Here is a 27,343-nt window from a genome sequence, read left to right on the forward strand (position 1 = left end):
GCCATCAGAACCTCTGAGGGCTTTGATTGGTTTACTCCTCTCTGAAAAGGAGAGGGTCCAGTCCCTCTCCAATGGCAGAGGTCATGGAACATTCCACAGGATATTTGTGTATGGGCCCTCATTAGAAGCCTGGTTCTCTGTGTCTGATACTTCTTAGCTAGTAAGAGGCAGTTTGGGAGCTCCTGGGGAATCTCTATATCTATGTCTAGATCCCCTAGGAAATGGTTTCCTGACCCAATCCAGGAGCAGGCCCACTTGCTATACTCACTAGGATGCCCAGTACCAGGCTGGGTTGCTCTGAACATACATCTTGACTGGTTCACTGCAGGAGAGAGAGAGAGAGAGACAGAGAGAGATTAGATATGTGTTATATTTATTTTTCCCTGTCCTAAGCCCCATGAAAAAACAAGCATTTATAAAAATCTCTAGATGATATCCCTCAAACCTGGCTCTCCTGTATGAGGAGGGCTACTGCCTGAGATGCCTAGTGTGAGGATGGGTCAGAAAGCCTGAGTCCTGGGCCAGGATCATCCTTTTAGGCAATTCTGGGGCCAGAAGAGATCCTGCTCACTTTTTCCTCTCAAACCTTTCCCCTTGGACCTCCAAAACACCCAGGTCCCTCCCTTTGGCACTAAACTTGGAGGAGATACAGAATTCCTCCCCAGAGTGAAACCGAGCCACTTATATATTTTAGGCCTGTCACGTGATTTCCTGCACATCTACCATCTAATCTCTTCAAGGAGGCTGCTAGGTAGCATAGTACAGGATTTGGAGTCAGAAAGACTTGAGTTCAAATGCTGCCTCTGACATTTACTAGCTGTGCGATCCAGGGCAAGTCAATCCATTTCTTATAGCCTTGGACAATAACAGCATCTTCCTTACAGGGTTGCTATTATGAGGCCCAAATGAGATAATATATGCAAACTTTAAAGCACTGTATAAATGCTAGTAGTTGTTATTATTATTCAAGATCTAATGCACTTCACCGCCTTGTGCATTAGCTTAACAAGCCTATGTGCCTGCTGTAGTGGTGCCGACCAGCAAACATGAGCAATCTTATTGTTCAGCTGTGGGCTGAACCCACAGGCCAGACTCACCAGAAGGTGAAGAGAGCCACAACACCCACAGTCATCAGCAGCTGGATCATTAGGATGGAGTAGACCTATTAGGAACAAAGGTAGAAGGAAGAAAAGGTAGTCAGCAATAGGAAATGAGCTGGTCGGCCCATCCACATGGGTTATAGAAGGCAGTCTAGCTTTCCATGCAGTCTTATGAACAGGTGACCCAAGCCAAGACCTGAGTAGCTGGACTAGATAAATTCTTACTCTTCTGGGATATAGTGGAAAGGGGTGAAGACAGGGCCCATCACAGGAAGCAAAAAGCAACCACATAAAGAGATTAAAAAGTGAGGCCCACTGGGGAAAGGCTGAAGGGGCCGATTCAGCTTGGAGAAAGGAGGATGGCCCACCAGAACATTAAATATCCAGATTTTCCCTAAAGATGTGGATAGGGCTATGGGGAAAGGGACTACTTACCTTCCTGACAAATACTCTTCTCACGTTAGGATCATCCCAGCTGAAAGTGGTGAAGATCTCAGGGTCTCCAGAGTAGCCGCCACTTCCATAGCCAGGGCTGCTATCTGGAGTGAAGGGCATCAGATCATGGAGCACAGTTGGCTTTGTCCTTATTTCCCATCCTTCTCTGTCTGCCCTATCCCTGAACTTTCAATCAGGCTATTCATTCTGCTCTTTGGAAACCCTTTTCCCTTTCTCCCTCATTTATACGCTATTCCATGAGCCCCTCTTTAAGAACTTTTCCCTGATTTCAGCATCATTTCCCAGATTCTAGGGTCCCTTCCCCTCAGCACTGATGTCCAGAGCTCTGCTTTACAACTGACTGATCAGTCCTTGTCTCTCTGTTCTGGGTCCTTGGTACATCCTACCTCCCCTGATAGACTTTGACCCATCACATCTATTCAGGTGGTTCCCAAATCTATAGCCCTGATCTCACTCTTGAAGTTAGATCAACAAACATTTATTAAGCATCTACTATGTGCCAGACCTATATCTTCCACAACCATTTCTAACTGTATGTGCCAACAGGTCCTCAAATTCAACCCATTCAAAACCAAGCTTTTTCTCTTTCCCCTAAAAAAACCTTGCCACTCATTCTATCGGTACTCTTTTTATCACTGGTACCACCATTCACCCAATCTCTCACGCTTGTAATCTTGGAGTTATTTTTAACTCTTCCTTTCCCTACATCTCTCACATTCAATCAATCAATTGCCAACTTCTAGGTGGTACAGTGGATAGAGTGCTGGGCCTGGAGTTAGGAAGACCTGAGTTCAAATCTGGCCTCTGATACTTACTAGCTCTGTGACTCTGGGCAAGTCACTTTGCTGTTTGCCTCAGTTGCCTTATCTGTAAAATGGGGATGACAACAGCACTAATCTCCCAGGGCTGTTGTGAGGATCAAATGACATAATAAAATAAGAAAATAAAGAAAATAAAGATCATAAAAGCACAGTGCCTGGCACATAGTAAGTGTTTTATAAATTTATTATTTTTATTTGTTGTTATTGTTCAGTTGTGTCGACTGTCCGTGACCTCATCTGGGGTTTTCTTGGCAAAAGTTTGCCATTTCCTTCTCTAGCTCATTTTCCATATGAGGAAACTGAGGCAAACAGGGTTAAGTGACTTGGCCAGGGTCACACAGCTTGTAAGCATCTGAGGCCAGATTTGAACTAAGGAAGAGGAGTCTTCCTGACTCTAGGCCCAGTGCTCTATCCACAGTGCCCCCAGCTGCCCTAATTATTATTAAGTTCTGTCAATTCTGTTGGCTTTCATATTATCTCTCTAACCCCACTCACCTACTACCACCCACAATGACTACTGCAATAGTCTACTGAAAGGTCTTTCTGCCTCTATTCTCTCTCTCTTGACTAAATCCATCCTTCCTAATATGGCCAGATGTATCCCTTTTTGTGCCCACCACGTACACAGTAGGCACTAATTATAGATGCTGATTGATTAATCTGTTCACGTTGCTCTTCTGCTCAAAAATGATTTCCCACTGTTACACAATAAACGTTTGAACTCTTAGTTTAGTTTCCAGGTTTTCCAATCTGGCTCCATCCACCCTTTACAGCCATCTTTTCCTTCTATGTTACTGTGCACTCTAGCCAGATGGAACAGTGGTCCATCCCTGTAGCCACCGTGCATTTTCCCATTTTGAAGCCTTTATTCTCACTTCTCCATATGCCTGGAATGCTCTTCCTTTTTTCACCAACTCAAGTGCCAAAGATGTCTTCTTCAATCCTGAGAGTCAATAATGAATAACCTTCCCCGCCATGGACCTAAGATGTCACTTTGTTTGCATTTCCGTATCATTTTTTATTTTAGTTGTTTGTATATGGGTTATGTCTTCTTAATAGACCACAAGTTCTACGAGGGCAGAAACTTCGTGAATCTAAATTTTACACTCCTTCAACACATCCCAGACTTCCTGTGATTCAGTTAGTCCTTAGTGAGGAAGACTGTCAGAGGCGGATGAACGCCGCATCCTGACCTCAGAATTACCTTGATCCCCTTTGTGGAATTCAAGACTAAAAGAATCTCCTAGTGGGTTTATCAGATAAAGATAATGCCTAGAGTATGGTCAAGGTTATAGGTTAAGTAGCTTGGTGGGGTAGGATCAACTCAGGGATTGAGTGATTTTCAAATATGGGCAGCATTCTTTCCAAGTCCCAGAAGGTCCACAGATAGCTTTTTTTTTTTAATTTTTAAAAATTTTTAATTTTTAAATTTAATTTTTAAATTTCTTTTTTTCACAGACAACTCAAGTAGCTGTGGGGCAAGTAACCTTGCCAGCCTAATGGTTCAGAAGAAGGTAGGCTAACTTCCTAGCCTTCTTCTGCCTTGCCCATTCCTCAAGGGTGGATGGCTGATGCTGCTTGCCCTGTAATGCTCTCGGGGACATCCTGAAATAGCAGTGTCTGGAGGTAGGTCTGGAGGAACTCCCTGTTACCTTTTTAGGCAATTCTGGAGTCCTTAGAAACTTTAACTTCTAAGCCTCTCTACTGTCCTCTCTTTCCCCTCCAGCATTGAGTAGAAACAGAAACCTATATTCCTCACTCATAGATGAGGAAGGGACTACTTTATACCCATTCTTCTGCACTTAAGCCCAGACAGAAGCTGGGCCTGGAGTCAGGAATATCTGAGTTCAAATCCAACATCAGACACTTCCTAGCTTTGTGACCGTGGGCAAGTCACTTAACTTCTATCTGCCTTGGTTTCTTCAACTATAAAATGGGGATCATAATAGTACCTACCTCCCAGGGTTGTTGTGAGAATTAAATGAGACAATATTTCTGAAAAGCTTAGCACAGTGCCTGGCACATAATAAGCATTTAATAAATGCTTGTTTACTTCCTTTCCCTTTCTCCCAAATCCTATTTCTCTCCTTAACCTCCAACTCCCTTAGTTAAGACTGGTGATGAGGATAGGAATGGTCACAAAAAGTGGGGGAGGAGAAAGAGTTGGCTACAGTTCTAGCATCTAAATGGTGTCTTTTATGCAAACAGATTCTGTGGATTGGAATGACCCATAAAGAGGCCTAAGCCCTAGTTTTTCCCCTAACACTGAGCTGAGGACAAGGGGAGTCTTAGGGAAGCTGTAGGTACTTTCTGAGTCCCTTTCTCTCTATTTCATGGGTCTGGAGCTGAAGTTGTGGGCAGGAAAGAATAAGGTAAGAATCTGGAAGGAGAGCAGGGCACAGGAGAATGTGACAAAAGGGAAAAAGAACCCTGGGTAGAGATTGGTTCTGGGCTGCAGAACCCATCAAATTCAGAATATTGAGGCTGGAGAAATACCAAGACTTCTGTCTATCCCAGTGAAATACCCTTTCTGGGAAACAAGATAGAGCTGGATATGGGGAATTCAAAAGAAAATGAAGACATTAAGAGATGTCACCAGCAAGTAGTGTAGAGGACACTATTCCTAGGTCCTGTTTCCCTGTGCCATCTAATCTAGATATTCAACTCCCATGATTCCTTGGTTCTGCTTTTCCCCTCCAACCATTCAAAATCCCAGGTACATACCCACACCTTAGCCATTGCCACCTCTGAATCTTCAAACCATTATCCTTAACCTACAATGGCTTCTTCTCTCTTTTGGACTCATCATCCTCGGAATTGTTGGATGATTTCCTCCTCTAGAAAACCTTCCCTTCTCCCTCTTTCCTCTTCCTTCCTCCCTCCCCACTTTGGATAGGGATCCAAAAACCTGATCAGTAATTCCTAGTTTGGTCCTTAGTTCTGTCTATCTGTCCTGCCCTTCTGATCAGTCTTCCCAAGACCAGAAACAGTATGTCCCCACCTTCTTCCAATTACCTTAAAACTCAGGAACTGGGGTTGACTAACTGATATCATTACAACAATACAGGAGATTGCTTCTATACTACTTCTTTCTAAGTTTTTCATCAGGTCTCACCACACCCCCAAAAGTCCAAACTACCAGGGTTGGGGAGACTCACTTGGGTCCACGTAAGCCCAACTAGGATGAAAGGGCACAGTTGGGGCTGGTGGAGGGAAGGCCCCAGCCTTCAGCCCCTCCCCTGAGGTAGCTTCCTCATAAGTAGGAGGGGCCAAGGGAGCTGATGGAGTCTCCTTCTTCTCTCCATTTGCCTGTTGCTGCCCCTCGGTCCCAGGGGCCTTGTTAACCACTGAAACCTGTGGAAAATGAGCAGAGAGTCAGTCATTAAGGAGAAAAAGAGAACCATGCCTTGATACACACACACACACACACACACACACACACACACACACACACACAGAGCACTTAATTCTTATGTTACTTGGTTCCCTGGGGAATGAGAGGGAGGGAAAGCAGATCATTTTCTTTTTCTTTTTCTATTTCTTTTTTAAAATAGTATTTTATTTTTTCTCAGTTACATGTCAAGAAAAATTTTAACATTCATCTTTACAAGATTTTGAGTTCCAAATTTTTCTTCCTCCCTCCCTCCCCTCTTTCGAAAATGGTAGGCAGTTCAATATAGTAGTACATACATGTGTTATTATGCAAAAATATTTCCATATTAGTCACAGTTGTGAAAGAAGAAACAAGTCAAAAGGAAAAAAAAAGCCACAAGAAAGTAAGTGAAAATAATATGTTTCGATATGCACTCAGAGTCCAATCAGTTCTTTATCTGGATATGGATAGCATTTTCCTTCTTAAGTCCTTTGCACTTGTCTTGGTCATTGTGTTGCAATGTTTTCCCAGTTCTGCTCATTACATTTTGCATCAGTTTGTACAAGTCTTTCCAGGTTTTTCTGAAATCTGTTTGTTCATCATTTCTTATAGTACAATAGTATACCATTACATTCATATACCACAGCTTGTTCAGTCATTCCTCAGTTGATAGGCATCCCCTTAATTTCTGATATTTTGCCACCACAAAGGACTGATATAAATATTTTTGCACATGTAGGTCCTTTTCCCTCTTTTTTTGGATGTCTTTGGGATACAGACCTAGTAGTGGTATTGCTAAATCAAAGGGTATGCACAGTTCGGTGGCCCTTTGGGCATAGTTCCAAATTGCTCTCCAGAATGGTTGGATCATTCACAATTCCACCAACAATGCATTAGTGTCTCAATTTTCCCACATCTTCTCCAGCATTTAGCCTTTTCCTTTTCTGTCATATTAGCCAATCTGATAGGTGCGAGGTGGTACCTCAGAGTTGTTTTAATTTGTTTTTCTCTAATCAAAAATGATTTAGAGCACTTCTTCATATGGCTATTGATAGCTTTGATTCCTTCATCTGAAAACTGCCTATTCATATTCTTTGACTATTTGTCAATTGGGGAATGGCTTGTATTCTTGTAAAGCTGACTTAGTTCTCTATATATTTTAGAAATGAGGCCTTTATCAGAGATACTTGCTGTAAAGATTGTTTCCTATCTTTCTGCTTTCTTTCTAATCTTGGTTGCACTGGTTTTGTTTGTACAAAAGCTTTTTAATTTAATATGATGAAAATTATCTGTTACATTTTATAATGCTGTCTATCATGAATTCTTCCCCTCCCCATAGATTTGACAGGTAGACTATTCCTTGCTCTTCAATTTGCTTATGGTGTCACCCTTTATGTCTAAATCATGCCAAAGGTCTGTCATATCTAACTTTTCTAATATTCTATTTACCTCCTTAGTTTTTTTCTTGTTTATTTTTTTGGCTGGATTTATTGAATTCTGAGAGGGGACAATCAAGGCCCCCCACTAGTATAGTTTCGCTCTCTATTTCTCCCTGTAACTCACTTAACTTCTCCTTTAAGAATCTGGGTGCTATACTACTTGGTGCATATATGTTTAGTATTGATATTGCTTCGTTGTGTATGGTGCCTTTTAGCAAGATGTAGTTTCTTTCCTTATCTCCTTTAATTAGGTCCATTTTATTTTGTCTGAGATCAAGATTGCTACTGCTTACCTTTACTCTCTGTCTCTCTGCTTCAAGTGTGTTTCTTGTAAACTACATATTAAAGGATTCTGGTTTTTGATCCCTATGCTATCTGCTTCCATTTTATGGGAGAGTTCATCCTATCCACATTACAGTTATGATTACTACCTGTGTATTTCTCTCCATCCTATTCTTCCTCCTGTCTGTCTTCTCTCTCCTTCCATCTTTTCCCTCCTCACCAGTGTTTTGCTTCTGTCTACCACCTCCCCCGATCTGCCCTCCCTTCTGTCAAGCCCCTCCCTAACACCTTTCCTTGATCTCCTCCCCTCCTACTTCCCTGTTGGTTAAGATAGATTTCTATATTCCACTGATTGCATATATGATTCCCTCTTTGAGTCAATACGGATGAGTGTAAGGTTCAAGCGATGCTCGTCGTCCACCCTCCCATCTTCCCCTCCACTGTAATAGGTCTTTCATGCTTCTTCATGTGAAATAATTTACCCCATTCTACCTCTCCTTTCCTTCTGCACCCATTGTACTCCTCTTTCTCATCCCTTAATTTTATGTCATTCTCTCAAACTCACCTTATACCCATATCATCTCTATATATTCCTTCTAGTTATACTATTAGTGACACAATTTTTAAGAATTATAAGTATCATCTTCCCATGTAGGAATATAAATAGCTTAGCTCTACTGAATTCCTTATGTTTTCTTTTCCCTTTTTACCTGTTTATTCTTCTCTTGGGTCTTGATACTGGAGGTCAAATTTTTGGTTTAGTTCTGGTCTTCTCCTCATGAAAGTTTGAAGTCCTTCTATTTTATTGAATGACCATTTTCCCCCTTGATGAATTATGCTTAATTCTTCCAGGTAAGGGATTCTTGGTTGTAGTCCTAGCTCTTTTGTCTTCTGGAATATCATGTTCCATGACCTCTGATCCTTTAATGTTGCAGCTGCCAAGTTCTGTGTAATACTGATTGTGATTCCCCAATATTTGAATTGTTTCTTTCTGGTCACTTGTAGTATTTTTTCCCTTGACCTGCTAGTTCCAAAATTTGGCTACAATGTTCCTTAGAGTTTTTATTTTGGGATCTCTTTTACGAGGTGATCGGTGGATTGTTTCAATGCCTATTATGCTCTCTGGTTCCAGGACATCAGGGCAGTTTTCCTTGATAATTTCTTGAAAGATGCTGTCCAGACCCTCTTTTTGATTATGGCTTTCAAGTAGGCCAGTATTTGTGATATCATCTCTCGTGGATCTATTTTCCAGGTCAGTTATTTTTCCCATGAGATATCTTACATTTTCTTCCATTTCTTCATTCTTCTGAATTTGTTTGATTGATTCTTGATGCCTCAGAGTCATTAGCTTCCACTTGCCCAATTCTAATTTTTAAGGTGTTGTTTTCCTCAATTAGCATTTGTGTTTTCTTTTCCATTTGCCCGATTGTACTCCTTAAGGAGTTGTTTTCTTCAGTGGATTTTTCTATCTCCTTTTCCATTTGGCAAATTCTACTTTTTAAGTTTTCTAAGCTGTTGACTCTTTTTTCATAATTCTCTTGCGTCATTCTCATTTTTTTCTTTCTTTCTTTCTTTCTTTTTAGGCAATTGGGGTTAAGTGACTTGCCGAGGGTCACACAGCTAGTAAGTGTCAAGTGTTTGTTATGAGGCCGGATTTGAACTCAGGTCGCCCTGACTTCAGGGCCAGTGCTCTTTCCACTGAGTCGCCTCGCTGCCCCATCACTCTCATTTCTTTCATGAGTTCTTTCTGGGCTTGAGACCACTTCCTATTTTTCTTTGGGGCTTTGTGCATAGGTGTTTTGATATTGTCGTCCTCTTCTGAGTTTATGTCATGGTCTTCCCTGTCACCGTAATAACTTTCTATGGTCAGATTCTTTTTTGTTGGTTTTTTATTTTCATTTTTTTTTTTTTTTTTTGCCTTTTCCCTTTCTGTTGAATTTGAGCTCTGCCCCCGGGGTGGAAGGGGCTCTCTGCTACAGGCCCTGGCTGTTTACCTGGTGTTGTGCTGATGTTGCCCTGGGGCTCCCAGGGGACCCTTGTGTCTGGTGCTGTGCTGAGGGGGTGGGGTAGGGGATGGCTGGCACTGGTGGGGGCCGTAGAGGTTTGGCAGCTTATCTGGTGCTGAGCTAGGGTCCCAGTGGTGGTGTCTGGTGTGTGCTGAGGTCCATTGGGGTGTTTCTGCATTTCCCCGGGGCTACACTGAAGCATGTGGAGGTCTGGCCTACTTTCTCATCACGCTGGAGGATGCCTGTCTGCCCAGTGCCAGAAGCACATGGTTGTTCTTGGAAGAAGAGTCTGCTGATTTCCCTGGCTATGTATGCTAAGGCATGTGGGAGGTTCTGGTGTTGACCTTTGCCTGCTCCACCCATACTGGGGCTCAGTATCTCCTGCTGATTTGCTGAGGTGGGGCTTGCTGCTGCTTTTCTGGGATGCTTCCTGTCCTGGAATGTGCTCCCCTTTTACTCAAGTGAGATAGGCCTTTCTTGTCAATCTTCCAAGTTTTTTGGGCTAAAAGATTGTTTTGCCCCATCTTTTTGATGGCTCTGCTATTCCAGGATTTGTTTGGGACCACTATTTTATGGTTATTTGGAGGTGAATGTGAGTTACAGTGATTTACTGCTTACTCCGCCATCTTGGCTCTCGGAAGTCTGTCTTTTTTCATACTAGGCATGACCATACAGTAAGACCTAGAAAGGAACCTACAGATTAACTAAGCCCATCGTGTCCTGATTTTACAGATGAGAAAATAGAGGTCTAGAGATGTTAGGTGATTTGAGCAAAGTCACACATGTTGCAGAGACAGGATTCAAAACAAGTTGTTCTTTTGACTCCAAATCTAATGGTCTTTCCAATTTTATGGATGGATAAATAGAATCCAAAGAAGGTTAGGTCAAAATATCACAAAGAGGAACTTGGAGAACTCTAGATGATCTGGCTGTCAGCTTAGTGTTTTGTCTATAAGGCTGTGAACTGGGGGGATAAGAAAAGAAGGAAAAAGAGGGGGAGGAAAAAAAGGAAGGAGGACAGGCAGTGAAAAAGAGAGAGGAAAGATGATAGATTAGATTAATGAGTTTCCTGTCATTGCAGCTTTAGCAGAGGATGAAAGACCACATGATGGGATGGTGGAGAGAGCAGATATCCTTCAGGTACAGGTTGGGCCTGAGAATCCTTCCAATTCTGTGGTTCTAGGATTCAACAATGAGAGGAAGGAAAATGAAGGGAATAGGGAGAATGAAGAATACAGGAGAAGATGGAAAGAGAAGAAGAAAGAACAAAGGAAAAGAGCAGATTTGTGAATCACAGAAGAAGAGGTAGGAGCCAAGAAAGATCTGACTCCAATGTCTGAACTGACTCACAGACTGAATCACATAAAGTAAAGAACAACTGGTCCCTGGCCTGGGGTTTCCCCTTTTCTGAGGACTCATCTTTCCTCTGAGCCGCAAGACAAAACTTTGTCCCTAAGGCTCCCTTAATCATTCTTCCAAGAGAACCTCTAGAAAAAAAAAGGTAGGGAATATACCTCAAGTAAAGTTCAGAAATTCAGTCATTTCAACCCAAATTTGCTCCTGCTATAAAAGAGCAAACCCAAGGGTGAGTGATAAGATAAATGAGGAAAGGAGTAGGGGTTGAATGATTGAGTTCAGAACACTAAAGATTTGGGGAGAGGAAGGAAGACTACTAGCCCTAAAACCATCATCAAACCTCTGGAGATACTATTACAAGAGAAAATAGGCTTAGGAGCGACAGAACAAAGAATTTAGGTTAGATACAAAGAATTTCCTAAACCAGAAGGTTAAGAACCCCTTCTTGGAGGGAGAGTTCTTAGTGACGAAGATGGTTAGGTACAGGTTTTCCTAAGGCAGGGGGATGAATAAGATGAATTCTGGTTCTCACTTGGCCTGGAAAGTGCAAGAAGAGGTGGATTTTATCTCTCCTGAAGAGGGAGGGGAGCTTGGCCAGGAAAACTAGATCTTGGAAGCAGAGATCTAGAGAAAACTGAGGCCCAGGTAAGTTACATGATTTGCCCATGGCTACTAGGGTAGTAGTCAGGACTTGATTCCTAGCCCTCTTACTCCAGTCAGAGATCTGAATCTGTACCACTTTCATAAAGAGAACTCTAGACATTTTATCTAAATAGGTAAGCAGACTCATTTCAGGAAAAGACTAAAAGAGACAGGCTGAGAAATTTAACAGCAAGATATCAGACAAAGACACAGCTGAGTACAGAGCCAGGCAGAGGGGAAAAGGCTTCTGGGCTGAAGAGAAAGTAGACTAGAAACTCAGCTGGTATCAGTCCTCATCCTGGAGTATATTTCTGTAAAGGATCCTGCCAGGCCCAAACACTCCTCATACTGAGGAAACTGCAATAACTGAGGAAGAAAGCAAGAAAAAATATTATTGTACTGGGAATACAAGAAAAAATAAGACTTATGTACAGATTTAGCTCCTAAAGCAATTAAAGAAACTGTAAAACTCAGACTGAAGGAAAATGACAAAAAATTAAAGAAAAAATATTGGCTAGTATTTATTTAGAACTTTAAGATTTGCAAGGCACTGAAACAAACTTATGAGATAGGTGTGATTATCCCCATTTTACAGATAAAGAAACCAAGGCACATAGAGGTTAAGTGACTTGCCAGGGTCACATAGTAGGTTCTAAGGAAGAATTTGAATTCGGGCCTTGTTGCTGTTCAGAATTCTAGTCACTGCATCACCTACCTGTCTCAATGCCGCAAGATATTGTACCAAGTATGAAGAAAAGCGATCAAAAATTTCTAATGAAGAATAGTAGTTTTCAGACTCCCCAGAGATTATGGAACAACTACAAGAAATTCTAGAATGACAGAAAAAGAGAAATACATCTTTTAAAAGAATTAGGATGTGAAGTCAGTCAGATCTTCAGTTAAGATGGGGCTATGAAAGGTTCATAGAGAAACCCAACTCTCCCATGGACACTATGGCAAAGATCTGAAAAGGGCACCAAATTATCAAATGATCAAGACATCTAAAGAGAAATATTTAGCTCAGAAGAAGCTTGTGGTCACTGAGAAAGGGTTGCCAATGGCTAGTGCTAGTGGAGGTCAGTTGGCTAGGAGTCAACCAGAGCTCTGACTAGAGATCCTCCAGAGGTACCTGAAGCTTGCTGAGCTCTGTTCCCCAGGGAGGGATGGGAACAGAAGACCCAGATGGGAAAGTTCTGGGGAGATCAGAAATCATCAGCATCCTAACTAGAAATGTGGGGCAGGAAGGGCTCTGATCAAGGCATGGCTGGGGTGTTGGAAGTCTGAAGCAATCTGACCTGAAATATTCCAGACAGCCATGAAAATCACAACATTGTGACCCTGACTGACATAAGGGGGCATAAAAGTTAACCCCAGAAACTGAGTGCAGAACCCCTTGGTCTGACAACCAAGAGTGTAGGAGGGGTGGTATGTAACCTGGCTCTGGCGCAAAGTCCCAGTTCACAAACTGAGAATTGAGACACGTCCAAACAGAAGATATTGCCACTTGAAGGAATTATTATAGATCCAAAGACACCCCAAAATCCAATCTAGAAAAAAAAAATATCTCCACAACAAGTACAAGCAGGACCTCAGGAAAAAAGAAAAAAGAAAAAGGCTTTGCCACAAGGACAGGAATGTTTGGAAGAAAAGAAGGTTTAAAAAATAATAAGTGAAATAAACTATCTGAAAGAAAAAGGTAGAAGGATAAACACTTAGGGTAGAAAACATGCAAAGAGTTTGGTGTAGAAAAACATTGAATTCAGCAAGAAACAGGTGGTGACAGAGAAAAGGGAAAGACGTTTTTAGAGAGAGAATACAGTCAGAGAGGGAATTGTCACAAGCAAAAGAAATGTTATCATCAGAGGGTGGATCATAAGGGGAGAATGATAAGTAAAGAAAGAAAAGATGAGAACCAGTGATCAGTGTCTGGGCAAGGGTAAGAGAGGAGGGGCAGTGGAATGGAAACAGATCACTTCAATTACAGATCACTAGTGTTGATCACATTCCTTGTCTTTCACCACTTTTTTCTTCTTTGTAAAGGTGGGGGGGGGGGATAAAAGAGAGGAAAAAGTCTAAGAAGATATGATGGAGGGAAGTGCACAATTAACAGTCATGATCCAGAACGTGAATGGAATGAACTCATCCATAAAATGGAAGAGGGTAGCAGAATAGATTAGAAACAAAGTCCAGCAATGTGTTCACAAGAACCATACTTGAAACATAAAAATTCACAGAGAGTTAAAATGAGGGTATGACTCAGAATTTATTATGCTTCAAGTGAACTCAAAAAAGTAAGGATAGCAATTATGATTTCAGATAACACAACAGTAAAAGTAGATATGGTTAAAAATGATAAACAGGGAAAATACATCAAACTTAAAGACAACAACAACAAAACAGATTACACAATAATGTAAATATTAACACATATGTACCAAATGGAATAACATCCTAGTACTTAAAGGAAAAGTTAACTAAATTATGGAATCAAATAGACAGCAAAATTGTAATTTAGGGACTTCAATGTACCCCTTTCAGTATGTCTGAATGTCAGTATGTTAAATCAAACAAAAAGATTAACAAGAAAGAAGTTAAGGGCTTGAATAGAATTTAAGAAAAGTTGGTAGATATTTGGTGATTACTGAATGGGACCAGAAAGGAGAATATATATATATGTCTCATCTGCGCATGGTACCTTTACAAAAATTGACCATGTGCTTAGGTCCCAACTGTTTCAGTCCCCATACCTCCTATTCAATCTGAAAGTAAACGCATTCTAGAGTCTATCATACACTTTGAAATAAAATAAAGAGATTAATTTTCAATAAAGAAATCTTTATTCAGAACGTAACTACATTTTTAGTTATTCTCTCTCCATTCCACAATTTTTTCATTAACACTACTACTTTTTGGAATATTTCAATAGGATAACATGGTTATTTAAGGAAGGAGGTCCTTAGAAGTTATTTATTAAATATTTTCTTAATGCCCTTGACTATCTTCTCATTCTCCCATGAGTACAAATACTCCATGTTGTGAAACCTTGTGTTGGGATTAAAACCTCAAACTAATTCAAAAAAGCAGAAATACCAAAAACAACTTTTATTGACCCATATAACACAATATAAATTATAATTAATAAGGGACCTTTATAGAAAGAATTAAAATGTAAATTAGATTAAATAATTTAATCCAAAATAATTGGGGGGCACAAGAATAAATAATAGGAGCAATAAATAATTTCAAAGAAAATTACAACAACAATATAATACACCAAAACTTTTGGAGTGAAGCCAAGGCAGTCGTCAGGGGAAAATTTATATCTCTAAACACTTTCATCAACATAAGGAAAGAGAATAGATCAATACTAAGCATGCACTTAAAAGAAACTAGAAAACAGCAAACCAAACATTTCAGCTAAATACAAAAAATAAAAATTCTGAAAAACTAAAGAAAAAATTAATAAAAATTAAAAGAAAAAATTAGATTAAGTTACACTTGGAACTGTTTTGTTAAAAAAAACTAATATGGAAATAAAACATTAGCTAATTTAATTTTAAAAAGAGAAAGATGAAAGTCAAACTGCCAATATAAAAAAATGAAAAAAGAGAATCCCCAACTAATGAAAAATAAATTATCAGAAAATTTTGTCCAAAATATCCTAACAGAAACTAAATGAAACGTGTATTTACAAAAGTGTCAAATACTCAAATTAAAAGAATAAGAAATAAAGAAGCTAAATATCTTAGTCAAGGAAAAGAAATTGAATAAGCATTAAATGAACTCCCAAAGCAGATTTAAAAACCCAGGACAAGTTGGATTTCCAACTGAATTCTTTTTTTTTTTTTTTTTGCTTTTTGGTGAGGCAATTGGGATTTAGTGACTTGCCCAGAGTCACACAGCTAGTAAGTGTCATGTGTCTGAGACCGGATTTGAACTCAGGTCCTCCTGACTCCAAGGCCAGAGCTCTAACCACTGTGCCACCTACCTGCCCCTCCAACTGAATTCTGACAAACATTTAAAGTACAGTTAATTGCAATATTAGTCAAAAGACATTTATTAAATGCTGACTTTGTATCAGGCACTATGTTAATTATTGGGGATGCAACAAAAGGCAAAAACAGTATTTTCCCTCAAAGAGTTCACGTTCTAATAGGAATAAAAACAAACACTTAAGACCTTACTATGTGCCAAGCACTGGGCTAAAGATAGGGGATACAAACAGAAAAAGTGAGACAGTTCATGCTCTCAGGTAGCTCTCAGGCTAATCAGGGAAAACAGCATATAACAGAGAATTTGGCTTCAGGCAGATGGAAAAGCTTAGAAGTGTTAAGGGTTTAGGAAGGGGCAGATAACAAGGCCTGGGGGTCCTTAGTTTATTGGTTTGTTGGAGGACAGTGCTGAGGGTCTGCAGGCCAGTAGAGTCAGGGAGGATGCTAAAACACGGAAATTCTTAGGATACAGTAGTAAGGCCTGGTGATCCTCCATTTTACTGGAAGGAATGGAGTCATGACTAATCCAAGTTGTATAAGCAGAGAAGTAGCCCACATGGATTGTAGATGTCACCAGGCTATCCTGGATGAGTTCTGGGGTGACCCGTGGCAAGAGGTAGGGAGGAGAAAAAGAAAGGGGTAAGGTTGTCACCCATGTTTGCACAAACAGGAAAAGAAGGTATCCTTCCAAATTCCTTCAATGATGAAAAATATGGTCTTAAATTGAAACCACAAAAAGTCAAAGCAGAGAAGCAAAATTATAGATCAATATCCCTTAACAAATGTCTACATAAAAATTTTCATGAAACATAGGAAAGAAGCTAAGAGATAAGAGAGGATATCCCACAGAAAGAGACCAAAGAACATGCTTAGATCCATGGGCAATGCTCCATCCAGCCCAGCAGATCAGGTGGGTTGCCCTTATTTCAGGTGGGTTGCCCTTATTACCCCCTAATACATTTAATATAAATTTTTTTTTACCCGGCATTCACAATATGGCAAGTATAGTATTTGCAAAATAAAATAATACTTACCCATTACATCTATGCACTAGCCTCAAAACATGTCAGACCATGAACTCAACAAACATGGCTACTCCTATTGAGGGGAAATTGTTCATGCATGCAATACCATACCAAGTTTCATCAGTTTAAGCTCTCAGAGTACCTCCCTCAACTTAATGGTCCAAGAAATGATTCCTCACAACGAAGAATACTGTACCACAAGCAAAAAAGTATGATGTTTATTTAAAAAGGTTTATTTAGTCATAGTATTTCACTGTATGAAATTCATATGCTAAATTTTTTTCAGCTATTTCCATTGTTTCCAGTTCTTTGTTATAACAAAAAGTGCTCTTACAAAATATTTTTGCATATATGTATCCTTTTCCTCTGTCTTTGACTTTTATAGGATATATGTCTAACAGCAGGATCAGTGGGTCAAAAAAGCTTAGTGACTTTGGGGATAGATTGCTTCCCAGAATGTTTTTACCATCTCATAGCTCAAACAACAGCAAATTAGTGTGCCTTGTCCTCCCATATCCCCTCTAACAATTGTCATTTTCTCTTTTTATCATCTTTGCCAATCTGATGGATATGAGATGGAACCTCAGAGTTGTTTTAATTTGTATTTGTCTAATTATTAGTGACTTAGTGATAAGACGTTACGTCCAGCTTTGTATTTGAGAATAAAAACAACACATTAATTGAAAAGATCTTTCTAAGCTTCTTTCTGTTTTCTTTGCATTAAAAAATCTTTCATTGATGCTGTTTTTTCTTCCTTCTTAATCTTTTGTTTATCACTATCACTACTCCTCCACCCAGAATACTACCTTCATCAGTTTTTTTTTTTAACTTTTCTTGTAACATCCACACATTGAGCAATCCCAAAATGCATACCTTCATTCTGCACCTCTAGTCTTTCACCACTGTGTCAGGGGATGAGAAACATACTTTATCATCAGTCCTCTACAGTTGTGTTTGGTCATTACATCGATTAAAGTTCTTGAGCCATACAAAGTTATTTTTCTTATTGTAAATCAGGAAAGAACAGAATAGCATATTCTAAAAAGCAAAGGAACCCAAGGGAGGCCACATGATATGGTAAAAAGAACACTGAACGTACAATCACACACCTGGACCTTAACACTATTGATTAGCCACAATGACTAAGGTTATTTCCTGCTCGAGAACTATAATCCTAAATTTCATCCCCAAATAAAATATCCTGTAAGCTAGGCATAGTCATTATTGAAAAGTCGTCTTCAAGAAAAAGAGACATTTGAGTCATTCCTACAAAAAAATCAAAACCAAGAGACAACAACAACACCACCAAACACTAATCCAGAGGTGAGAGCAGAATAATTGACTTGCAAGCATTCCAAACAAGAAAAACAAAGGAAAGGTAAATAAGTATAATTATCAAGAAAATATTAAGCAATGAAATAAATTCTCTCCTGCATATTATTTTTATTAAAGAAACTGGACTAATGGGTAAAAGAACGAACAGAAGTGCCATCAAGAGGAAAAAATTACCTAAAGAGAATTAGAAGAAGCAGGAGAAGGAAAAGAAAGAAAAGCTGAATGAATATTGTGGGGATTAAGTCCCACTCTCCTCTATAAGTGAATTAATATCTTTTGTGATAGGGATAGAGCAGAAAGTTTCTTGAACAAGAAAAAGGAAGGCAAGGAACAGAGGGTAATTGGAGATATACCTCCTAAGTTGCCTTTGGTGAGAAGAGAATGGACAGTAATTTATTTAGTCTCTCAACAATAGTGCAGGTGGGGGTGTTGGCGGGGTTGCGGTAGGGAAAGTGGCATACAAGCAAGGATTGTCATGGCAGGACTGTAACGCTGGTCTTTTCCTAGAGGGGACAATGAAAAAGTCTCGTAGAAATATTCTCATAGGGGACGAATAATGGGATTCATCTAGGGCTAATGGGCATAATAATTGGAGGCCACCTTCTCCAAAGAATACTTGTGCTTCCCAGAACTGGATCACACCCTAGGAGAGAGAACGTCCTCAGGGGCAGCCAGCTCCCAAGGTGGTAGGGGGCTCATAGACCCAGAGAGACAAGATAACCTGGCTTGCGAAGTTGTAAAGTCAAGACATGACTCCATGATGTCATTGGTCCTCTTTGAAAATGAAGGATGAATAACAGTCACTGTAAGGGCAAGGGGTAGGATTAGGCTTCATGACCTAGGGTATAATGATTCCGACCACATGACACCGCCTCCCTCATTAACTAATGTTTCTGTAAGTGAGACAAAGCAGGAAAAGATATCATCAAAACCAACACAAAGCAAAATAAAAATTAGGCACATGCATACATACGTCATGAGGGTCGCATAGAACACAGGCAGAGATTCTCTGCCTGCTACCAGCTGATCCCTTGTGTTTGCCTTGGTGCTGTGGGGGCTTAGCCTCCCCCCATCCTTTCTTGGGAAGTCTACTGACAGAGGGAACCACTTGCCAAACATTAGAAAGTTGAAGGAAGAGAGTGGGCCCCAAGCTATATCTCCTTTTTCAACTGACACAGAGCCCTGCCCACTGCAGCTGTCCTGAGAGACGATGCAGGGTTTTCTGCATCACACTAGAGCAGTACTGAACCGCTCATCATCTCCGAAGCACAAGTGGTTGTCTGGAAACAATCAGAAGACCCCTGCACATGCCCTGTGTAATGCCTGGTCACACATACACAAGCACAAAAACAATAACACAGACAGTGGATGGATGAGAGTTCTCAAATCTGGAACTCCAGGAAGTTTACCTTCGCAAGAGACATAGAGAAAACAGAAAGCAGAAGGAAGCACACAGACATAGGCTAATATAATTCAGAAGAGACTAGAAAGAGACAGAAATATGAAAGAGGGCAAAGTAAATAAAAATTTCTTGGGAAAAAATGGTGCTACAAAACATTTCTTGGACCATTAAGTTAAGGGAAGAGGAAGAGTTAAAATAGGAGGTCAAATGAAAGAAAAGAAGGAACAATTTAAGTAAATTCAAGGAACTTGGGGTAGGAAAGGTAAAGGGGAGTGGGTAGGGTAGGAAAAGAAGCTATGGAAAAAGCCTAGCATTCAACTATTATAAGCAAAACTAATCACAGGTATAAAGTGATGATGTTTTTCAAAGAGGAGATTAAAATCAATACAAAAGAAATAAGGGAAGGAAAATATAATCCTAGCATTCATGCTCATTTTATATGTGAAGAGGTTATACAATCTGGTAATTGTTTGTGAATAGACTGGAAGAGAATAGAAAGATAATAACAGGAATAAACAAAACTCAACAATTTGCTGCATAAAATAAATATCTAAAAATGCAGAATGAAAAATAAGAAACTGGAAAAAAATCTACTACACACCAAGTAATTCTAAAAAGTAAGGTATTACAATCATGTCACCAAAGGAAAAATAAAAGTCACAATGTTAAGAGAGATAAACAGAGATAATACATTAGAACCAAGGTTGCTATAGACAATGAAAACAATGTCAATGTTAAACATATATGCATCGAGTGAAATAATGTCTACCTTCATAAAAGAAAAGTTTAGTGAAATGAAAAAACACATACACAGTAAAAACTAATTGTGGGAAACATTCATGTTCTCCCAGGGCTGGGCTAATGAACCATGAAGATTAAAAGGGAAATATGGAATAATCAAACAATGAATTAAGAGCTGGGGATATTAATATAAAAATAAAAATTAGTTTAGCCACAAAAAAGAGAGATCTCAGAAGATTGAGAAGAAAATTTAAACAAGAAATTTCTGAGAAAATGAAAATACTCCTATAAATTGATGAAAAATGAAATAAATAGAATAAAAAACTATATACATGTATGTATATATGTGTATATATATATATATATATACATACACTATAAGAACACATACTAAAAGAAAAAACTGAAATCGAACAATGATAATTATGATGACCAAGGCTGACTCTGAAGAAGTGAGAAAATGTACCTCCCTCCTTTTGTTGGAGATGCGGGGTACTGTGTGCCTGGAATGTTGCAGATGCAGTCAGTGTGTTGGTTTTGCTGAACTGGGTTTTTTTTGCTTTTTTTTTTTATTGTTGTTTTTTAAAGCCTTTGTTAGAAGGGAAAGCTCTCTGGGGGGGAGAGGAAGAAAGGGAATATTTAGAAAGTGATGTAGAAACAAAATGGTTGAAAAAAATTTTTTTAAAGATGGCAAAGAGGAAGTCTATTGATTAGTGAGAAAGAAAATTTGATTTTCACTGGGTAGCCTGATGCAGTGACAAGAGAGCTGGATTTGTAATCAGATCATCTGGTTCACATCCTTGCCTTGATCACCTGTGTAACCTTTCAGGGACTCAGTGTCCTCATTTGTAACATGATGGGGTGGGTGTTGGAATAGACAACCTCTAAGGTCCCTTCCAGCTAGACTATTCCACCAATTGACTATTTCATAGCCTTTGGGAGTGAGGTCCCAAGAACCCCAAGCATCCCAAGCTGAGCCCTAGTACAAATGAAGGCTCCAGTCCTTACCTACAGATAACTTCCTCTTACTTTCTGCAACCTCATCCCCTCCTACTGGTTCAGATGAATCTATTCTTCCTTCTCCGAAGCCTGAAGGATCACTCCCAGAAGTCCTCTTTGCCCCAGACCCTTAGCACTTGCCAGAGCACTCCAGATATGGGGAAAAATAAATACAACCACCCATAATTATATAACATCCATTCTGTCCAGAGCTAATTCCCCCCAGTAACTCCCTCCTACCATATGCATCTGAGCATCACCTAAACTCTGGCTTCAGTTAACCAAGAAGCCCTCATAAGTCTACCTAACCAATAACTGGTGATGCCATCACACAATGACATCATCTTCCATCCCCATGAGCTCAAAACTGGGACCACGGCTAGATGGTAAGGTTTTGAGGTCCTTGAAAACAACGCTATTGGTCCCATTCATCATTTGGGAGAAAAGGAGGAGCCCAAGGGTTGCTCTTAGGTCTATTTCTCTAGCCTTCATCAATCCTGTACAGGAGACTAAATAACAACCCACCCGTTTTGCCATCTCTGGTTGTGTAACTACTGTAGCAGATGATGTTACATAAACCTATTGGGGAGGGGCCAAAGCTCTGAACCCCCGATAAGACTCAAACTTAAATCTAAATTAGGAAAAGGAAGACATCTCATCTAGTTTCCTCCCCGCCTCCCCCCAAAGACCCCCAAACAAACTAATAACACCTGACCAGCCTAATGATGACGACAGACAAGAGATCTATCAATACCCCCTCCCCAGTCCAGAATCACACACAGAGGCATCCAGATGGGAAATAATAGGGAGGAGGGTGTGTGTGAGAGAGAGGAGAAGAGAAGCGTATAAAGTGGCGTAGTCCTGGTAAAGGCGACAGATGGCACTGCCCCATGGGGTCCTCATTAACAAACATACAGCTGAAAGGAATAGACTGGGGAGAGGATCTGTTGGAGGGGAAGGAAAGGAAGGTGGCAGCCCCCAGCCAGTCCAATTTGGGGGTACTACATCTTTAAATGGTTCCTTTCATCTCCTCTCCATTCTTACATCCTCAGCAAACAGCTGTAGTGAAGATGCTTGGAGAAGTCTAGAGAGTCTGGCTCTGTTCCCAGGGGATGGGCAGGATTTGGGGATGGGGGCCGCAAAGTACCTTTCCCTGGGTCATGGTGCAGTCTCGAGGAGAGCCGTGTCCCTGGGGCCAGGGAAAGCCACCCAGGTCACTGCAGCCGCCAGCTCAGTCTTCAGCGTGGGTTCTAGCAATATCCACTGCAGCTCAGGGTCGAGACTGGGGAGCGTACCATGTCTGCACCAGAAAGGGGGTAGGGGTGGGGGTGGGGGGGGCAGGTCTGGGGATGGATTCTAGATGGTGAGAAATTGCAGCTTTGGGTATGCGTAGGGAAAAAGAGCGATGTTTGTCCCCCCGTTCCTCAGAATGATGCAGTCTACCCGCTCCACCCCCCAACCCCCCCCTTTAAGGGGGGAAAAGCACCAGACATCAGAGCAGCCCAAGTGGAAGGGGGGGAACGGAGGGTAGCTCCTAAGGGTAGAGGGAGGAGGAGCCAGAGGACAGTGAGGGGAGGAGCCAGGGATAACGTTCCCCTGCAGCCACAGAAAGTAATTCATTGAAATCGAATCAGCTGATGTTTGTCGCTGGCTATCTAGAGCTGTATTGCGGCTTTTTATCTCTTAATCCATCTCTATGATCTGTGGCTATCGCTATCTCTATTATCACTATCGCTGACACTATTCCTGTCTCAGTTATCTCCATCTGGTCTCTTTCTTCATCTCTAGTGTCTTTATCACTGTCTCAATTGCTTCAATAACCATTTATGGTACCTCTACTCAGCGCAAAGCAAATGCGCACTATGCTAGGTACTACGGACCATGCAGATAACTATGACAAAGGCTCAGCCCTGGAGACTCTTAAAATTTAGTAAGGAAGACAAGCAAATAAAATACGTTATGTTAAGTGCATAAAATCACAGAAGTGGATTTAGAGAGGAAGATCTAGTCTGACTCATTTTTAAAAATTAAAAGCCATTTATTACGCTCTTACCATGTGCTATGCACTGAGGAAAACATATTTAGAAAGAGAGGGACAGCTCCTGTTTACATTTTAATAGGAGAAGGCAATGCAGTAGGGGAATGGTAACCAGTAAAGGGAGTTTGTTCTGGAAAGGTAGGGAGTAGAGTATGGCTATAGGTGGATACCCTACACAAATGGCATCAGTGGATGGCTGGATGGGGTATTTGACTGGTGCTTAGAGTACCTTAAGGGAAATAGTATACAAGGTTGGCAAGGTTGGTTGAAGCCAGATTGTGTAGGGCCTTGAATGCCTCACAAGTAAGTCTGGACTTGATTTAATAGATAATAGGATATTATTGAAGTTTTTTAGCAAAAGAGTGACATGATCTTTTAGGAAGATTAAGCTGGCAACTATGTATAGGAAGGATTGGAAAAGGGAAAGATTGAAGGTGGAGAAACAGGAAGCTATTGCAATACTTCAGATGATTTCTTTGTTGTTATTTGTCTTTTGTTCTCTAAGAGGACCAATGACATCAAGATGGTGATGTCTTGTAAGTGAATTGGATTTAAGTAAGGCAGAGCTGTGCAAAGTCATTAGCCCTCACTTTCTCCTCCAGAATCATTGGAATCCAGGGGCAAGACATAAGTCAAGACGATTGTCAATGGCCCAGCAGATGATCTCTTTATTGCTAAGTATGATGGCCTTTTCAAGACAGGTCCTTGAAGCAAACACAAGCTGAATCTGGTAGAGCCAGCCTCCCACAGACTTCTCTGCCTCATTTGAGACTGTTGACTACCTCTTCTTCCTAGATACTCTTCCCTTCCTGGGCAGTGAGGTAATATGGAGAATCAAGGATGATGTGTGTAAACAAAGCATGGGGAATTCCACTTGTAAGAGATGTGAAGGGGAGGCCTAGTTCCACAGAATATGGATATTCCATGGGAGGTTGGGTCTAACCAGGTTCAGTTTGTGTTTGTTTCAAGGACCTATTTTGATTGTACCTAGGGGTACATATATAACACTATAACTCTCTGTTTCAAAGCTCCCTTGTTTATGGAAATGTGCTTGCCTAGAGATATGAGAGCAATGCACTTCTCTTGCATGGGAGAGTTCTGAATGGGATCAGAGTCTGCTCCTCCATCTTGCCTTGTGCCTCAGTTCATACAGAAGTAAGGATATATCTCTTATCTCCCTAAAGCCACCAAAACCATCAAAACCAAAACCAGTTAGACCTCAGTCTCTCTCTTTTCTGAGCTGGAAGCAGGGTGGGGCCAGTATTGAGGATCCCATCAGGGCCACTGCTACCAAACCCCACCAGAATCCAGGAGGAAGGAGGTAAGGGAGCCATTTTCTGGAAATCAAACTGATCTACTATGCTTTGGGGTGAAAGACGAAGAATCTTCCAATTTCTTTTTCCCAAAAGACTCCAAAGCCAAGTTCAAAAAATCAGTTACTAAATTGGGGAACTCTGGCTTGCAGTAATTCTCTACTTCCAGAGTCTGATGGTTCTATAGCAATCTGAGTAGGGCAGGGACCCCAGGAAGCTAGGGTTACATATGACACTGCTCTCAGCTCTCCTTCTAAATGTCAGAATGTTCCTTTGCTCGTCATCAACACCCTGCCTCCTAACTGTGAGTATATCCTAAAGTTTTCTCTAGAGGGTCCTCATCTCTCTGTACCTTCTGTCAGTGATTTCATCATCTCCCATGAATTCATGTCAAGTCAAATCAACAAGAATTCATTAAGAACTTACTACGTGCCAGGCACAGTGCTAAGTGTTGGAGGTACAAAGAAAGACAAAAACAGTCCATATTCTAATGGGGGATAGAACACGTGCATATGAGATACATACAGTAGAAGGAGGCCATTTCAATGGAGAAGACACTAGAAGCTGGAGGGGACTCGAAAAGATCTCCTGTAGAAAGTGGGATTTGAGCTGAGGCTTGAGCCAGGGAAGGTGAGGAAAAAAGTAAGGAGGGAGGACAATCTGGGCATGGGAAACAGTCAGCTTGAAAGCATATAGATGGATTATAGAGTGGCACTTGTAAAGAACCAAAAGTGGGTCAACACAGTTGAACCATGGAGTGCATGGAGGAGAATAAAGTATAAGACTGTAAGAGCAGGCAGCGGTCAGGTTAGGAAGAACTTTGAATTCCAGATAGGGAGTTTTATATTTGATCCTAAGGTAATAGCCACTGTAGTTTATTAAAGGGAACAGGTAGGAGAGGGGCTATGACATGGTTAGACCTACTTTTAAAAAATCCCTTTGGTAGCTGAGTGGAAGATGGATTGGAGTGGGGAGAGATTTGAGACAGTTCAATTAGGTTATTTCAGTGGCCCAGGAAAAAAGGGGAATGAGGAAATGAAGTAGGGGAACAGCTGTGTGAGTGGAGAAGAGAGGATGTACATGAGAGATGTTGGAAGGTAGAAACAAGATTTGATGAGGGATTGGAATAAGGACCTGAGAATGACATGGAAGTTGTGAGCCTGAGCGACTGAGGGAACACTGGTGCCCTCAATACCTCAATAGGAACGGGGGGAATGGGAGAATAATGAGTTCTCTTTTGGATATGTTGGATTTGAGATGCCTATGGAACATTCAGTTCAAGAAGGCCAAAGGTGATATGGAGATACAACTTGAGAGAGAGCCTAGGGCTGGAGATGGAGATCTGGGAATCATCTGCGTAGAGAGGTATCCCATAGGTACATATCCAGTCTAAGTCTCTCTGCTGAGCTCCAGTCCTATGTCACCAACCGTGTGTTGGACATTTTGACTCACACACAGAGATGTGCTGGTAAATGTTCATCTACCATCTCCCCCCTCCCCCCCTGCTGCCCCAAATGTAGGCAGGACACACTTTTAGTAATTCTTTTTTTTTTTTTATTTTGGTGAGGCAATCAGGGTTTAAGTGACTTGCCCAGGGTCACACAACTAGGTAGTGTCATCAAGTGTCTGAGACTGCATTTGAATTCTGGTCCTCCTGACTCCAAGGCCAGTGCTCTATCCACTAGGACACACTTTTAAGCTTAATTTGAATTACTAACAATTTTTTAAGTCCAGATAATCAACAAAACAATAAATCAAGTCCTGACTTGTAGCTTGTTGATTTCTGAGGTGAAAATACAATGAACATTTAACAATCACCTCTCCTATTCAAGCTGGCTCTAGCAAGCCCCTGCTAAACATCTCTAACTCAATGGGTCCCCTCCTAAACCCCTCTTTCTCCAAGTTTCCCTGTTTTTAATCCTTCTAGTCACCTAGATTTGTCACATAGAATCATTGACTCCTCCCTCTACTTCAGCCCCCATTTTTTTTTTTGGGCTAGGCAATGGGGTTAAGTGACTTGCCCAGGGTCACACAGCTAGTAAGTGTTATGTGTCTGAGGCCGGATTTGAACTCAGGTTCTCCTGAGTCCAGGGCTGGTGCTCTATCCACTGTGCCACCTAGCTGCCCCAGCCCCCACTTTCAACCATTCACTAACTCTTTCTGATTCTACCTCCACCTCAAGTCCTTTTTCTCCATTTACATGGCTACCACCCTCTTTCAAGACCTCATCATCTGTTGCCTAGACTATTGCACCAGTCTTCTCATTGATCTTTCAGACTCAAACCTCTCCAATTCATTTTTCACGTGGCAATCAAAATAATATTCCTGACCATGTTGCTACCCTGCTCAAAAACCTTCAATGACTTCTTGTTGCCTCTAGGATAACATAGAAGCTCATTTGGCATTTAAAGTCTTATAATCATGTCCCAGTACTTAAAAATTTTTCCCTCAATTAACAACCATTTATTTTCTTTCCTTCATACCCTTCCATATAAAAAAGAAAAGAAAAAGAAAACCTCTGTCACAGATACGTGGAAGACGGATTGGAGTGGGGAGAGATTTGAGACAGTTCAATTAGGTTATTTCAGTGGCCCAGGAAAAAGGGGGAAGTAAAACAATATGACTATTGCATTGGTGAAGTTGTATACTGATTCAACCATTCCGTATAACAATTTGGAACTATGCCCAAAAGGCTAAAACAAGTAAAACAGTCCAAAAATTTGTATCTTGAGTCTATCACCTTTCTGTCAGGAAGAATATAAGGTGCTTTATCATTGGTCCCTTGGAATTGAGGTTGATTGTTGCATTGATCAGAGTTCTTAAATCCTTCAAAGTTGTTTTTCTTTATGATATTGTTATTTTACAAACTGTTCTACTGGTTCTTCTCACTTTAAGTCTGAATCAATTCATGCAAGTCTTCCTAGGCATCCGATTCATCATTTCTTACAGCACAAAAGTATTCCATGGCATCCATATATCATAATTTGCTCAGCTATGCCTCGATTGATGGGCACCCCCTTAGT

The 27,343-nt window shown here is 40.7% G+C and overlaps 1 protein-coding gene across 1 annotated transcript in view; it reads right to left on the reverse strand.

Annotated features, from left to right (window-relative positions):
* Nucleotides 1-22,217, reverse strand: part of FAIM2 (Fas apoptotic inhibitory molecule 2) — a 60,035-nt gene extending 37,818 nt beyond the window's left edge. Inside the window, exons 1-5 of the mRNA XM_027844410.1 lie at nt 22,117-22,217; nt 5,536-5,731; nt 1,536-1,639; nt 1,098-1,162; nt 269-322 (exon numbers count right to left, since the gene is read on the reverse strand). Of these exons, the coding sequence (XP_027700211.1) occupies nt 269-322; nt 1,098-1,162; nt 1,536-1,639; nt 5,536-5,731; nt 22,117-22,131 (434 nt within the window). The 5' untranslated portion in view covers nt 22,132-22,217. The remainder of the gene's footprint in view (nt 1-268; nt 323-1,097; nt 1,163-1,535; nt 1,640-5,535; nt 5,732-22,116) is intronic.
* Between the last annotated feature and the right edge of the window lie 5,126 nt (nt 22,218-27,343).

This window comes from Vombatus ursinus, unplaced genomic scaffold, assembly GCF_900497805.2.
Source record: "Vombatus ursinus unplaced genomic scaffold, bare-nosed wombat genome assembly UNPS02014941.1, whole genome shotgun sequence".
NCBI classification, from domain to species: Eukaryota; Metazoa; Chordata; class Mammalia; order Diprotodontia; family Vombatidae; genus Vombatus; species Vombatus ursinus.